This window comes from Aphelocoma coerulescens, chromosome 2, assembly GCF_041296385.1.
Source record: "Aphelocoma coerulescens isolate FSJ_1873_10779 chromosome 2, UR_Acoe_1.0, whole genome shotgun sequence".
Taxonomy (NCBI): Eukaryota; Metazoa; Chordata; class Aves; order Passeriformes; family Corvidae; genus Aphelocoma; species Aphelocoma coerulescens.
The window spans coordinates 167,476,325-167,490,734 of record NC_091015.1 but is presented as its reverse complement, the minus strand read 5'-3'; the positions used below and the strand labels follow the sequence as shown (position 1 = coordinate 167,490,734).

Sequence of the window (14,410 nt, the reverse complement as noted above, 5' to 3'; positions counted from 1 at the left end):
AAGTGAAGTCATGTCACAGAACAACTTGGGGAAAAAAGGGATCAGGCCAGGTTTATTGTTTGTTTTGTGATTTCTGAATGAGGTCAGGAAATACTTATTCGGCAGAGTACTTTGTCATGCAAAGTTGAGAAATCCACATGGACCATAACAATGGAGCAAGTACAGCCTGAACAGCTTCTACTTTTCCAGATCCTCTCCCTTGACCCCATTCAAGACACAAGCAGACAAACTCTCTTTCATCATTCAGGAACTGCTCCCAGGCACTGTGACCTTTCCAAGCAATTGCAGAGTGACGTCCCCAAGAAACCAGCAGCTCCCTCAGCATTCCTGGGTGCAACACGATGACCGATGGACATCCATTGGCACAGAAGAGGAGCCCAGTCATCATCACAAGGCAACCACAAACCACAGCACACCAGTGCCATGAAATGACCTCACTGATGACATTGCAATTCTCTGGGGCTCTGGTTGTTTATTCAGTCCTCCCTGACACACATCGAACAATCAAATCCTCCCAAAGGCCAGCTCTCACATTAAAGGTGCCGCCAAGGTCAGATGGACTCAAGGGGAGGACATGGAATTGCAGAATTGCAGGAAGGAAAACACTCCCCACCTCATGACTCACCAGCCTGGGCCAGCCAAGAGTTGCTACCTGCAAAATGCCCCAAGGCCATGGGACAAGGCTGTCCTGCCCCTCCAGGACCAGCATAAAAGCCGGCTCAGTGCCTTTCTCCCTCACACACTTCTCTTCACGCCTTCTGTTTCTTCTGTGCTGACAACCAGGTGAGTCCCAAGTTCCTGACCCTCCTGCTCCTGCACCCCCAGGCCTCTCTCTTACGCCACACTCAGCCCCAGCCTCAGCAGCCCTCACGCCTCTCCACAGCCCCACAACAGCCTCCACACTCCCCCTCAGACCCCCACACCCCTGCCCTGCCTCACTCCCCTCTCTCTCTTCCAGGAACCCTCCACACCACACCCATGGCCTGCTACAACCGCTGCCAACCCTGCGGACCCACTCCGCTGGCCAACAGCTGCAACGAGCCCTGTGCCCTGCAATGCCAGGACTCCCATGTTGTCATCCAGCCTTCCCCAGTGCTGATCACCCTGCCAGGACCCATCATGACCTCCTTCCCCCAGAACACCGCTGTTGGATCCACCTCCTCAGCTGCTGTTGGTAGTGAACTCAGTGCCCAGGGACAGCCCATCTCTGGTGGATTTGGCTTCGGCCTTGGCTATGGCTATGGGCTGGGAGGCCTGGGCTGCTATGGCAGAAGGGGCGGCTACATCTGCTAAGGGCCCTCAGCACAAGCTCTGACACCACCAGCTCGGTGCTCTTGCAAAAGCTCCTGCAAGCAAAGCACCTTGGCTGATGGTCGCCCTACTTCTACCTCACACCAGATCCCTTCTACCTGTTTCTCTTGTCTTTTCCATCGTTTGCCTCAATAAAGATTTCCTGCATCAAACCTGAGATGTCTCCTCATCTTTCTGAATTCCAATGGTCTCACCTCCTCACCCAGCACAATGCCAGAAATAAACAAACCATTGGGGTGAATGGAAAGGGGGCTCAACATCTTTCTTAGAAAATATGAGACCATGAGGAACAATCAAGACTGGCATGGGAAGCAGGGATTGAGGGGTGACACGAGCCTATCACCTACTGTACCAAAGTCTTTGACACACGAAATTTCTCTTGTTCATGGCTCTCTCAAAGTGTCTCTGTGACAGGACACACTCGAAAAACTCTTCCCAGCAGGACACTCTAACCGTCCCAAATAATGAAACAGGAACCTCATCCACTTAGGCAGGAACTGTGGAGTTCAATTGGTTCATTCTCTTCTGCTTGATCAGAGCCAGCAAAAGCCAGATTTCCAGGACCTTGGACAGTTCAGTGCTGGATCTCCCAGGACAGACTCCACCACCTCTTTTACTCTGGGACAAAACTCACACTGAAAAAGGCTTTTCTGCCTTGCCCATGGAATTCCATCTGTTTTCACTTGTGCCCAAGGCCTCTTGTCCTCCACATGTGCACTGCTAAGAACTGCCGGGCCCCCTCGACTTCATTCTCTGCCATCAGGAATTTGCACACACTGATGACACCCCCTCGTCCATCCGTGTCTCCTGGGAGTCTCAGCTCTCACAGTCTCTCCTCTAGGAATGATCCTCCAGACCCTTTGGAATCTTACTGGCCCTGAACTGGTTTTCTTTCACTAAATCTACTTCATTTACACATGGCAAGCCCAGAACTGTTCAGAACACCTCACATGGGACCTCACCAGTGTTCAGGAGACACCAAGAGTCACCTCCCACTGCCTCATTACAACACTTCTCCCCACTCCTGATCTGGAGACTGGGGGTCCCACAATGGTACAGGGACAACTCCTGCTCCATTTTTTCTCACCCAGAAACACAAGGGCTATTTCCCAGAAGAAAACAATTCCTACATCTGATACTCAGACATTCCTTTCTACCTGGGATGACTCCTCCCAAGAAACAGCCATTGGCAGCTGCCCTTGCTGAGCTCCAGCAAATGTCCAGCACCTGTCAGATTTTCAGGCTTGGCCCAATGGATCCAACTCCTGGCCTACAGCACGGGGGACTTGCTGCCATCTGGATTTTGGGACACTGACCAAAAGCCTCTGGGTCCAGCCCTTCAGACCTTTCTCAGGCCACCATACTGGACACTGACAGAATGCAGATTTGCCTGGCTTGTTGCCAAGGATCATGCTATACTCACCTCCAACAACCCTGGGCAACTTCCAAATCCTCTTTCTGACAATCACAAGTGTCCTCAGCCCTTCACACTCAGCCCAAGTAGAGACCTATACCACCCTGGATATCAAAACCTTAAAAGCAAGAAGGGCACCAAGATACCCGCAGAGCACAGTGAACAGGAAAAGTCATGTGTAGTGTAAGGCATAGCCAGGTGGGATCAAGGAGGGGAGCGATGGAATGTGAGGGAAGGGGCAGCACCTGCAGCACAGCTGCAAATCCCAGAGCAGTCAGACAGGGCTGGGAGGGAATGAGGCCCCTCTTCACAACACAACCCACAAATCACAGCACAGGAGTGCCACAGGGTGATCTCACTGATGACACCACACCTCTCCTAAGTTTGGGTTGTTTATTGGGCCTGGCCTAACACCTGTCTTCCATGCAAACCCTCCCAAATACCAACTTGCACTTAAAAGCTGCCATCAAGGTTAGATGGAAAAGGCCTCAAGAGAATGAGATGAAATCATAGAATTTTATGAAGAAATGCCCCTAACATGACAGAGAAGGAAAGAGGAGCACACTGAGCATCAGGTAGTAATTACTGGGTTTTGCTAACAGGAACACAGTATTAATACTTAGAGGATATAAGATACGAAACTTTATGGCTTGAATACAGAATAAGTGAATTCACAGACCAGCCTTGGTAAAAAAGGGATCAGACACCATTTGTTGCTTGTTTTTTGAATTTCTTAATGATGTCAAGAAATACACTTGAAATGAAAGAGTTCATTGTCATGTAATTTTCACAAATCCAAAAGGACCATAAAAATGAAACAAATCCATCCTGACCAGTTCCTGGTTTTCCAGTTCCTCTCTCTTGATCTCATTCAAGACAAAAGGGGATGAGCTGAGTCCTCACACAGCCCCCACAAACCACAGCACACAAATGCCGCAATATGACCTCACTGAAGACATGGCACATCTCCTGGGCTCTGGTTGTTTATTCAGCCCTCCCTGACACACACTGAACAATCAAAAGCTCCCAGAGACCAACTCTCACTTTAAAGCTGCCTCCAAGGACAGATGGACATGTCTTCAAGAGTAGGACATGACACTGCCAAATTGTGGGAAGGAAAACGCTCCCAAACTGAGGACTTACGAGACTCAGCCAACCAAGAGCTGCGGCCTAAAAAATGCCCCAAGAGCAGGGGACAAGGCTGTCCCATCTCTCTAGGTCCAGCATAAAAACCGGCCCAGCGCTTCTCTCACTCACACACTTCTCCTCACGCCTTCTCCTTCTGCTCCTGCTGACAACCAGGTGAGCATCAAGCCCCTGACCCTCCTGCTCCTGCACCCCTGGCCCCTCTTGGCCAGAACACTCAGCCCCAGCCTCAGAAGCTTTCACACCTCCCCACAGCCCCACAACAGTCTCCACACTCCATCACCCTCCTGCATCACCGCCCCTCACACCCCCACACCCCTGCCCTGCCTCAGTAGTCTCACAATCTCACTTTACACAAAACAAGGCTCCACAAACTCTAAGGGAAGGTGGAAAAGAACCACAAAAATTATCATAGCAAAGATGGCCCCTCTAGTACACAGAAAGCCAGGGGGAAACACAGGGGTGGGAAATTCCAGAACAAGTCACAAGCCCATCACTTGCTACAACAAAGGCTTGGACATAACAATGCCTTGCTCAGTGTTCTGGCAAAGTCACTCTGTGCATAATTCCCTTACTCATGTCTAGTCTCTGTTTCTAGGAGGCCTCTCAAGGCATCAAGCACACACTTGACAATCTCTCTTTCCAGAGGGACTCTCAAACCCTCCAAAAAAGCAGTTATGGCATCAACATTTAGAGAAACTCAGGAGTGGAAGTGCTTCCATCCCCTCTGCTTAAGCAGGCCTACCCAGAGAAGGATGTCCAGGAGCATGGCCATTGGACATGGATCTCCCAGGACAGAGACTGCACCACCTCTTCCACTTTGTGACCACCCTCACACTGAAAAAGGATTCTCTGCTCTGCCCATGAAATGCCACCTGTTTTCACTCATGCCCTTGCCCTCTTTTTCTTTACATGTGCTGAGAACAGCCAGGCTGCCTCGACTTTGTTTCCTGCCATCAGAGATTTGCACACATTTATGACATTCCCCTGTCCATCCTTGTCTCCTGAGAGTCCTGAGAGCTCTCCCAGCCTCTCTAGGAAAGACTCTCCAACACTTGCATTATCCATGTGGTCCAGAACTGATCTGGTTTCATTAAATCCATCGGCTTCTTTCCCAGGGTAGGCCAGAACTGCTCACACCAACCCACATTATTGTTGAGGAGGCTGAACAGCATTGGCTCCAGGAACACAACTCTTGACCCAGCATCACTTGGGACTTGATTTCATCTGGACTTTGAATCACAAGCCTCCAGGCCCAGCCTGTTAAATATTTGATAAATACTAGCAGTTCACCTCACTGACCGTTTACACCGCCTGTACATTCTTGGATAGTTTGGAATGCTGCAGTAGGAGACAGTGTCAAAGACAATGCTAAGAGGTGGAGGTAAACACAAGCCATGGCTCTCGCATCATTAACAGTAAGATTTTCTTCTCTGTAGGTAACATGGAAGTCACTAAGATACAATTTTGCCCTCCAAAATCAACTCTAACCACTCCTTTTCACCTTCTTGTCCAACCTGCACTGACAGTGCTTTCCAGGTGAAAATAATTGTCCCATCCTTGTCTGCAGGAACAAGGTCCCTGGAAAGGTGTTTACAAAGGAAAAGGGAAAAAATGCACTGGTAGGGCAGGTCCTAATACCTGGCAGAGCTGCAAAGCCCAGAATAGCCTGACAGGGCTGTGAGGAAAACAGGCCCCTCTTCTAAATGCAACCACAACCAGTGGCAGAGGGTGACCGATGACACCCCACCCCTTCAAAGCTTGGGTCACTTCTTCAAACTGCCCCGACATGCCTCCTCAGCAAAAGAATATTTCTCTAATACTTCCACTTAAAAGCAGCCGTGAAGGTCAGACGGACACGGTCTCAAGAGCAGGACATCAAACTGCACAGATGTGGGAAGGAAAACACTCCCTGCCTGAAGATTTGCCAGGCTGGGCCAGGCAAGAGCTGCTGCCGGAAAAATGCCTCAAGGGCATCGGCCGAGGCTGTCCCGCCCCTCCACAACCAGCATAAAAGCCGGCCCAGCACCTCTCTCCCTCACACACTTCTCCTCACACCTCCTCCTCCTGCTCCTGCCGACAAGAAGGTGAGTCTCAAGTCCCTGACCCTCCTGCTCCTGCACCCCTGGCACCTCACTTCCAGCACGCTCGGCCCCAGCCTCAGCAGCCCTCACACCTCTCCACAGCCCCACAACAGCCTCCACAATCCCGTTGCCCTCCTTCATCACGGTCCCTCGCACCCCCACACCCCCTGCCCTGCCTCAATCTTCTCTTCCAGGGACCCTCCACACCACACCCATGGCCTGCTACAATCTCTGCCGACCCTGCGGACCCACCCCGCTGGCCAACAGCTGCAATGAACCCTGTGCCCTGCAATGCCAGGACTCCAGCGTCGTCACCAACCCTTCCCCTGTGCTGATCACCCTGCCAGGACCCATCATGACCTCCTTCCCCCAGAACACTGCTGTCGGATCCACCTCCTCGGCTGCCGTGGGCACTGAACTCAGTGTGCAGGGACAGCCCATCTCTGGTGGATTTGGTGGCTTTGGCTACGGCTTTGGCTATGGCTGTGGATTTGGCTATGGGCTGGGAGGCCTGGGCTGCTATGGCAGAAGGGGCGGCTACATCTGCTAAGGGTTCTCAGCAGCATCCCTGACACCACCAGCTCAGTGCTCTGGCAACAGCTCTGGCAAGCAAAGCACCTCGACTGATGGTCACCCTTATTGTACCTCACACCATCTCCCTTCCACTTGTTTCTCCTGCCTTGTACTTCTTTTGCCTCAATAAAATTTTCTTCTAACATAGCCTGAGACATCTCCTCCTCCTTTGTTCTACCAGAGCTCTTGCAATTTCATCTAGCCCAAAGTCAGGGGTCAACAGCCCATCAGTGTGGGTGCAAAAGGGGCCACAAGACCTCTCCTGGGATATCTGTCAACAGCAGAACCATCCACTGGGTTTCCAGAATAGAGCTCAAGCCCTTCCTTTTCCCAAAGCCTTGGACACACCAATGCACTTGTGCCCGTATCTCCAACACAGCCCCTCAATGGCAGCACACATTTGTCCAGCCCCTCACCACCGGGACTCTCTGAACATCCCAGCGCTGGAATGCAGGAGTGCGCAAGGAACCTGGGCGAATCAATCAGTTCAAGCTGACCTGGTGCCCAGACAAAGCAACCAGCCTTCCCTCAGCTGCTCCTCACAGAAATGGTTCTGTAGATTCTTCGCCAACATCCTTGTTCTTTGGACATCCTCGAGCATCTCAATGTCTTTCTTGCTCTGAGGAGCCTAAAACTGAGCTCAGATTCAGGGTGTGGCCTCACCAGTACCCAATACAGTGGGACAGTCACTGCCATGGACTTGCTGGCCCCACTATAGGTAATAAAAGCCAGGATGCTATTGGTTTTCATGGCCATCTGGGGACACATTGGACCATGTGCAGCAACCTGTCGACCAGCACTCCCAGATCCTTTTCCCACAGGCAGCTTCCTAGTCACTCCTTCCCAAGCCTGCAGATTTAAGTCTTTACTGCATTCCAAGTAAAAGTCATCCACAGGCTTTTCCTCATTTACTGAGGAGGTCAGGTGATGAGGTTGGTCAAGAAGGATCTGACTTTGCTAAACTCAGGCTGGCTGGGCCTGATCACCTGGTTGTCCGGCAGGGGCCATTAAATACTCTCAAGATGATCTGCTCCAGCAGCTTCTGCAGCACCGGCCTCAGACTGACAGGCCTGGAGTTGCCCAGACTCTTCTTCTGGCCCTTCTTCTAGGGAAGAATCCCATTTGCAAGCCTCCATCAACTGGGACCTCCCCAGTCAACCAGGACTGCTGTCAAAGAATAGCAAGTGGCTTGAGAGCAGTTCCACCAGCTCCCTCAGAGCCCTTGGGTGTATCCATTCAGTGCCACAGACAAGTCTATCACTGACCATTCTCATTGGATTGTGAGGGCTTCATTCTGCTCCCCGGTGAGGAACTTTCTCCCTTAGCAGGACTGCGTGCCCATCCCAGGAAGCAGAATCACACCAAAGGGAATCACTAGTGCTCAAGGAACCTCTCGGAGGTGACCAAAGACTCATTGTAGAATGGTTTGGCTTGGAAAGGACCTTGCGGACTCACTCATTCCAACTCCTGCCGTGGACAAAGACATCTTCTACTATCCCAGGTTGCTCCAAGCACTGGCCAACCCAGCCTCGAACACTACTGCGGTTGCAGCAGTCACAGCTTCTCTGGGCAACTTGTGCCAGGGCCTCATCACCCACACAGGGAAGAATTTCTTCCCAATATCCCATCTAACCCTACCCTCCGGTAGTGGGAAGAAATTTCCCCTTGTCCCATCCCCCTCTGTTTGTGTAGCAGATTGTGGAATCCAACCCAACCTGCTCAAGCAGGAACTGCTCAACAAGGCTGCCCATCACCATGTAAACTCAAGGTTTAGTAACTCAAGGCCATTTTCACTTGTGCCATCACTTGCTAAAAGGGAGAAAAGAGCAACAAGAGTCTTGCAAAAAAACTCTTCAGAAAGCTGTGGAGAGAGAGAAGATCTCTCCTCTGGCTGCTTTGTCTGCATCTAAAAATCCACAGATCATACAACCACTACTCAAAAGTCTTGTTCTCCAGATCCCTCAGCAGCTGTTCCTTGGACGTGTCACACCAGAAACACCAGGGTGTCAAAGCCAGAGCGGAAACAACAAGAAAGGCCAGTCAGAAGGACAGGTCTGGTCACCTGGTGGTGATATGGGGAGGAATGACCATGATGGAAGGGTCAACTCCTCACACATGGCCGAGCTGCAAAGCCCAGACCAGTCTGACAAGGATGCAATAGAATGGGGCCCATTTATACAACACACCCACAAACCAAACCACACAAGAGCAACAGGATGGCCGCTCTGATGACACCCCGAAGTTATTGTTGTCTATTCTGCATCCTCTGACATGCATCTTCCATGCAAATCCTGCCAAATAAAAACTTTCATTTCAAAGCTGCCGTGAAGGTCATATGGACACGGCATCAAGAGTAGAACATGACACTTCCGAATTGAGGGGAAGGAAAACACTCCCCACCTCATGACTCACTAGACTCGGCAGGCCAAGAACTGCTGCCTCCAAAAGGCCCCAAGGCCATGGGACAAAGCCGCCCCGCCCCTCCACAACCAGCATAAAAGCCGGCCCAGCGCTTCTCTCCCTCAAACACTTCTCCTCACGCCTTCTCCTCTGGCTCCTGCTGACAACCAGGTGAGTCTCAAGCCCCCAGACCCTCCTGCTCCTGCACCCCTGGACCCTCTCTGCCACCATGCTTGGCCCCAGCCTCAGCAGCCCTCACGCCTCCCCACAACCCCACAACAGCCTCCACACTCCCTCACCCTCCTGCATCACCGCCCCTCACACCCCTCACACCCCTGCCCTGCCTCACTCCCCTCTCTCTTCCAGGGAACCTCCACACCACACCCATGGCCTGCTACGACCTCTGCCGCCCCTGCGGACCCACCCCGCTGGCCAACAGCTGCAACGAGCCCTGTGTCCGCCAGTGCCAGGACTCCAGCGTCATTATCCAGCCTTCCCCCGTGCTGGTCACCCTGCCAGGACCCATCATGACCTCCTTCCCCCAGAACACCGCCGTCGGATCCACCTCCTCGGCTGCTGTTGGCAGTGAACTCAGTGTGCAGGGACAGCCCATCTCTGGTGGATTTGGTGGCTTTGGCTTTGGCCTTGGCTATGGCTATGGGCTGGGAGGCCTGGGCTGTTATGGCAGAAGGGGCGGCTACATCTGCTAAGGGCCCTCGGCACCACTCCTGAGACCACCAGCTCGGTGCTCTGGCAACAGCTCCCACAAGTAAAGCAGGAGATGGTTGCCCTACCTGCACCGCTGATCAACTCCCTTCAAATTCCTTATCCTTTCTCTTCAGTTTTTTTTTTGCCTCAATAAAGCTCTGTTGCATCAAAGCCTTAGATGCCTCCTCTGGTTTTGCATTCCAGTGGTCTCATATCCTCACCCAACACAATGGCAGGAATGAACAGGCCATTGGGGTGGATGGAGGAGAGGCAAAACACCTTCCTTAGTAAAGATGTCACCATCAGTACCAACCAAGATCAGCAAGGGATGTAAGGGAGGAGTGGGACGACCTTCCAGAACATGACACAAGCCCATCACCTGATACATCAAAGGCTTTGACACATCAATGCTCTCCTGTGCATGTCTCTGGCAAAGCCACTCCATGGCAGCACATACTTGACAAAGTCTCCTCCCAGCAGGACTCTCTAACCCTCACCGCAAACAGAAAATCAACATCATCCACTTGGACAGCAATCCTGGGGAGCCCTCAAGCAAGACAAGGATTTCCAGAACCACAGACAGTTCAGGTTTGGATCATCAAGGACAGAGCCTCCACCACCTCTTCCCATCTCTGACTACCCTCACAATGAAAAGTTCTTGCCTTTTGTGCCCATGGAATTCCATCTGTTTTCACTTTCTGCCCTTGCCCTCTTTTCCCTCATGGTTGCATTGCTGAGATCAGCCAGGCTCCCTCAACTTCATCCCCTGCAAACAGGAATTTGCACACACTGATGACGCTCCCCTGTCCAGCCTTGTCTCCTGGGAGTCCCAGGTATCTCAATCCTCTGTGAAAGATTCTCCAGCCCTTACTTTATCTTGGTGGCCTTGCACTGGTCGTGCTTCAATAAGTCCATGGGCTTCCTTCCCTGGGGAGCCCAGAAGTGCCTGCACACACCCACCTGAATATTGAGGATGTTGATCAGTGTTGGTTCCATGGATAAGACTCTTGACCTACTTCCCTTGAGACTTGACTTCACCTGGACTTCGGATCGCAAGGCTCTTGGTCCAGAACGTTACACATTATATAAACATAGCAGTCGACTTCAGTGATCACTTACACGACCTGTACATTCTGGGATAGTCTGGGATGATGCTATAGGAGACACTGTAAAAGCCCTTGGTAAAAGCTGGAGGTTAACACCAGCCATGTCTCTCTCATCATCCACAGTTAGCTGTTCTTCTCTGTAGGTAACACAGAGGTCACTAATATAGGATTTTGCCTTCCAAGTTCATGCTAACTTCTCATTATCTTCTTCTCTGACCTGCTCTTGGCAGTGCTTTGCAGAAGAAAAAAATTGTCCCATCCTTGTCTGCAGGAACCAGGTCTCTGGAAAGCCATGGGCAAGGTGGGAGGGAGTAAATGCACTGGAACGGGCAGGTCCTAATGTCTGGCACAGCCGCAAAGGCCAGACACGCCTGGCAAGGTGAAGAGGGCCCCTCTTCAAAACACACCCACAAACTAAATCACACAGGTGCCACAGGGTGACCTCACTGATGACACCCATATTTTTCCTAAGCTTTTGTTGTTTATTCTGGTTTCTCTGACACCCATCTTCAATGAAAACCTTCCCAAACACCAACTCTCACTTTAAAGCTGCCACCAAAGTCAGATGGACACCGACTCAAGGGCAGGACATGGAGTGGTATAGTTGCTAGAAGGAAAACATTCCCCACCTCATGACTCGCAAGGCTGGGCCAGCCAAAACGGATGATTTCCATTCAGGTACCTTGAAAGAGTTACAAGGTTACTCTCTTTTTCTGAAAATTTAACATATCCAGTTCCTTCCACTGCTCCTCACATGTCTTGTTCTTCTTATCCTTCACTGGCGACCATGAACAAACACAAGACTTTGGGGAGCATGGGAGGCTTCCCAAAATACCTAAATGGGATTGCCTGCCCATCTCCAGTGTGTGGATACAAATATTGCTGCTAGCAAGAATTTTTCCCGCTTCTTTCCAGTCCCGTGAGATACTTTTCTCTCTCGCGGAAGATATTCGTAGACTTCTATAGAATAGGAACACCTGCAGCCGTGCAAAGCCTTGTTTGTAGTACAATAGAAAAAGATTTTGACAACGGATGTTTTAGGATTTTAGACAATCACCCCAAGGGATGGCTGATCCTTTGGCCAATTGGACTATGAAGAAAAAAGTCTATAAAAGAGTTGTAAAAGAGTTAAATAAATCAATCTTGCTGCACAATTCCTGCCTGTTGGATCTCTCTTCTCCTCCCTACCACTGCGGGACACCGTGATACCAGGGGGAAAGGCCTGGCATATAGACAGGTTTGGAAAGTTGGAAACATGGTAAGGAGGGAGAGAATGAAATGGAAGGGGACAGCCCTCACCCCCAGAAGAGCTGCAAAGCCCAGACCAGCCTTATGGGGCTCTGGGGAAATGAGGCACCTCTTCACAAGACACCAACAAACCAGAGCACACAGGGCGATCTCACTGATGACACCCCATCTCTACAAAGCTTTCATCATGACTTCAATGCTCCTTGAAAAACATCATCACCATCAGGTTTGGTCACTGAAACTCACACATTGAAGCTGCCACCAAGGTCAGATGGACACAGCCTCAAGAGCAGCACATGACACTGAAGAGTTGGGAGAAGGTAAACACTCCCAACCTCATCACTCACCAGGCTGGGCCATGCTAGAGCTGCTGCCCGCAAAATGCCCAAGGCCATGGGACAAGGCTGTCCCACCCCTCCACAACCAGCATAAAAGCTGGCCCAGTGCCTCTCTCCCTCACACACTTCTCCTCACGCCTTCTCCTTCTGCTCCTGCTGACAACCCGGTGAGCATCAAGCCCCTGACCCTCCTGCTCCTGCACCCCTGGCACCTCTTGGCCAGCACGCTCAGCCCCAGCCTCAGCAGCCCTCACACCTCCCCACAACCCCACAAAAGCCTCCACACTCCCTCACCCTCCTGAATCACCGCCCCTCACACCCCTGCCCTGCCTCACTCCCCTCTCTCTTCCAGGAACCCTCCACACCACACCCATGGCCTGCTACAACCGCTGCCAACCCTGCGGACCCACCCCGCTGGCCAACAGCTGCAACGAGCCCTGTGCCCTGCAATGCCAGGACTCCCATGTTGTCATCAACCCTTCCCCCGTGCTGATCACCCTGCCAGGACCCATCATGACCTCCTTCCCCCAGAACACCGCCGTCGGGTCCACCTCCTCGGCTGCTGTTGGCAGTGAACTCAGTGCCCAGGGACAGCCCATCTCTGGTGGATTTGGTGGCTATGGGCTGGGAGGCCTGGGCTGCTATGGCAGAAGGGGTGGCTACATCTGCTAAGGGCTCTCAGCACCAGCCCTGACACCACCAGCTCGGTGCTCTGGCAACAGCTCCTGCAAGCAAAACACAGCAGCTGATGGTTGCTGGACTTGTACTTCAGACCAGCTCTTTTCAAATTCCTTCGCTCTTCATTCTTATGTCTCAATAAAGCTCTGTTGCATCAAAGCCTTCCACGCCTCCTCTTCTTTTTGAATTCGGCCTCACATCCTCACCCAGCACAGTGCCGGAGATGAACAGGCCATTGGCGTAGATGCAAAAGGGCACAACACATTTCTTAGGAAATCTCTCCCTAAGAGTAACAACCAAGACTGGCACGGGAAACAGGGGAGAGGGGGGACCTTCCAGAACATGACCCAAGCCCATCACTTGCGATACCAAAGCCTTTGACACATCAATGCTCTCTTGCCCATCAACGGTTCTGGGTAAATCTCTCCATGCCAGCGACACTTTACAGAATCTCTTCCCAGCAGGAATCTCAAGCCCTTCCAGCAAAGAGGGGGATTATATCATCCACTTAGGCAGCATCTCCGGAGTGCAAGTGCCTCCATCCCCTCTGCTCAAGCAGACCCAACAAGAGCAGGATTTCCAGATCCATGGACTGTTCAGGTTTGGATCTCCCAGGGCACACACCTCTTCAACTTTGCGTCCACCCTCACCTTGAAAAATTCTTGCATTCTTGGCCCACGGAATTCCATCTGGTTTTCCTTATGCCCTTGTGCTCTTGTCCTTCACGGCTGCACTGCTGAGAACAGCTGGGCTCCTTCACTGCATTCTCTGCCATCAGGGACTTGCACACACTGATGACACCCCCATCCATCCTCGTCTCCTGGGAGTCCCAGCTTTCTCAGGCTACGCTCTAGGAAACATTCTCCAGCCCCCTTAGAATCTGAACTGATCTTGTTTCAAGAAGTCCAGGAGCTTCTTCCAAGAAGTTTCTGAAAACTGTCCTTAACACTGGTGATGCCTTTTTAGGTAAGGGTTGATTGAAACCTTGCGGTCCCTTTGTTCTCCACCAGCACCACAGGGTCCTGCTCAGCCAAGCTGCTACCCACTCTCTCAGCCCACACCATGACCTGGAGCCCAGTGCTATTCCTGCCCAGATGTGGAACTTCACATTTCCTCCTCCTGAACTTCAGGACATTCCTTTAACCCTCAGTCTCCACGTCCCTCTCACCGGTGGCACAACCATCCATTGCCTCAGCCACTCCATCATCTGCCAACTCTCTGAGGGGCCAACAGTCCCACTGCCCATGTCCTTGGTGAGAATGTTGAACAGGCTTGGCCTCGTGGATATGATTCCGCACTAACTTCCCTTGAGACTTGACTCCCTCTGCACTTTATGCCACTGAGCACCAGCCTCTGGGCACAGCTCCTCAGCCACTCGCAGCCCACTCACTGCACTCTCAGGAA

The 14,410-nt window shown here is 51.8% G+C and overlaps 3 protein-coding genes and 1 pseudogene across 3 annotated transcripts; all 4 read left to right on the top strand.

Moving 5' to 3' along the window:
- The first annotated feature begins 659 nt into the window (after positions 1-659).
- LOC138106047 (feather beta keratin-like) lies at positions 660-1,293 on the top strand (annotated as a pseudogene).
- A 4,540-nt stretch (positions 1,294-5,833) lies between these two features.
- On the top strand, positions 5,834-6,505 carry LOC138106046 (feather beta keratin-like). Its single transcript, XM_069006069.1, has 2 exons — positions 5,834-5,954; positions 6,147-6,505. The coding sequence occupies exons 1-2, from the start codon at positions 5,834-5,836 to the stop codon at positions 6,503-6,505; spliced, it is 480 nt and encodes a 159-aa protein (XP_068862170.1).
- A 950-nt stretch (positions 6,506-7,455) lies between these two features.
- Positions 7,456-9,638, top strand: LOC138105309 (feather beta keratin-like). Its single transcript, XM_069005090.1, has 3 exons — positions 7,456-7,460; positions 8,944-9,095; positions 9,292-9,638. Exons 1-3 carry the CDS (start codon positions 7,456-7,458, stop codon positions 9,636-9,638), a joined length of 504 nt encoding a protein of 167 aa, XP_068861191.1.
- Positions 9,639-11,374: 1,736 nt separating this feature from the next.
- Positions 11,375-13,000, top strand: LOC138105308 (feather beta keratin-like). Its single transcript, XM_069005089.1, has 2 exons — positions 11,375-11,420; positions 12,681-13,000. Exons 1-2 carry the CDS (start codon positions 11,375-11,377, stop codon positions 12,998-13,000), a joined length of 366 nt encoding a protein of 121 aa, XP_068861190.1.
- The last annotated feature ends 1,410 nt before the right edge of the window (positions 13,001-14,410 follow it).

Excerpts from the sequence above, each read along its gene's own strand:
- LOC138106046 (XM_069006069.1), top strand. The coding sequence starts at position 5,834 with ATGCCTCAAGGGCATCGGCCGAGGCTGTCCCGCCCCTCCACAACCAGC. Across the intron at positions 5,955-6,146 it reads CCTCCTGCTCCTGCCGACAA|CAGGGACCCTCCACACCACA; the intron begins GAAGGTGAGTCT and ends AATCTTCTCTTC.
- LOC138105309 (XM_069005090.1), top strand. Across the intron at positions 9,096-9,291 it reads CCTCTGGCTCCTGCTGACAA|CAGGGAACCTCCACACCACA; the intron begins CCAGGTGAGTCT and ends CCCTCTCTCTTC.
- LOC138105308 (XM_069005089.1), top strand. The coding sequence starts at position 11,375 with ATGACTCGCAAGGCTGGGCCAGCCAAAACGGATGATTTCCATTCAG. Across the intron at positions 11,421-12,680 it reads AACGGATGATTTCCATTCAG|GAACCCTCCACACCACACCC; the intron begins GTACCTTGAAAG and ends TCTCTCTTCCAG.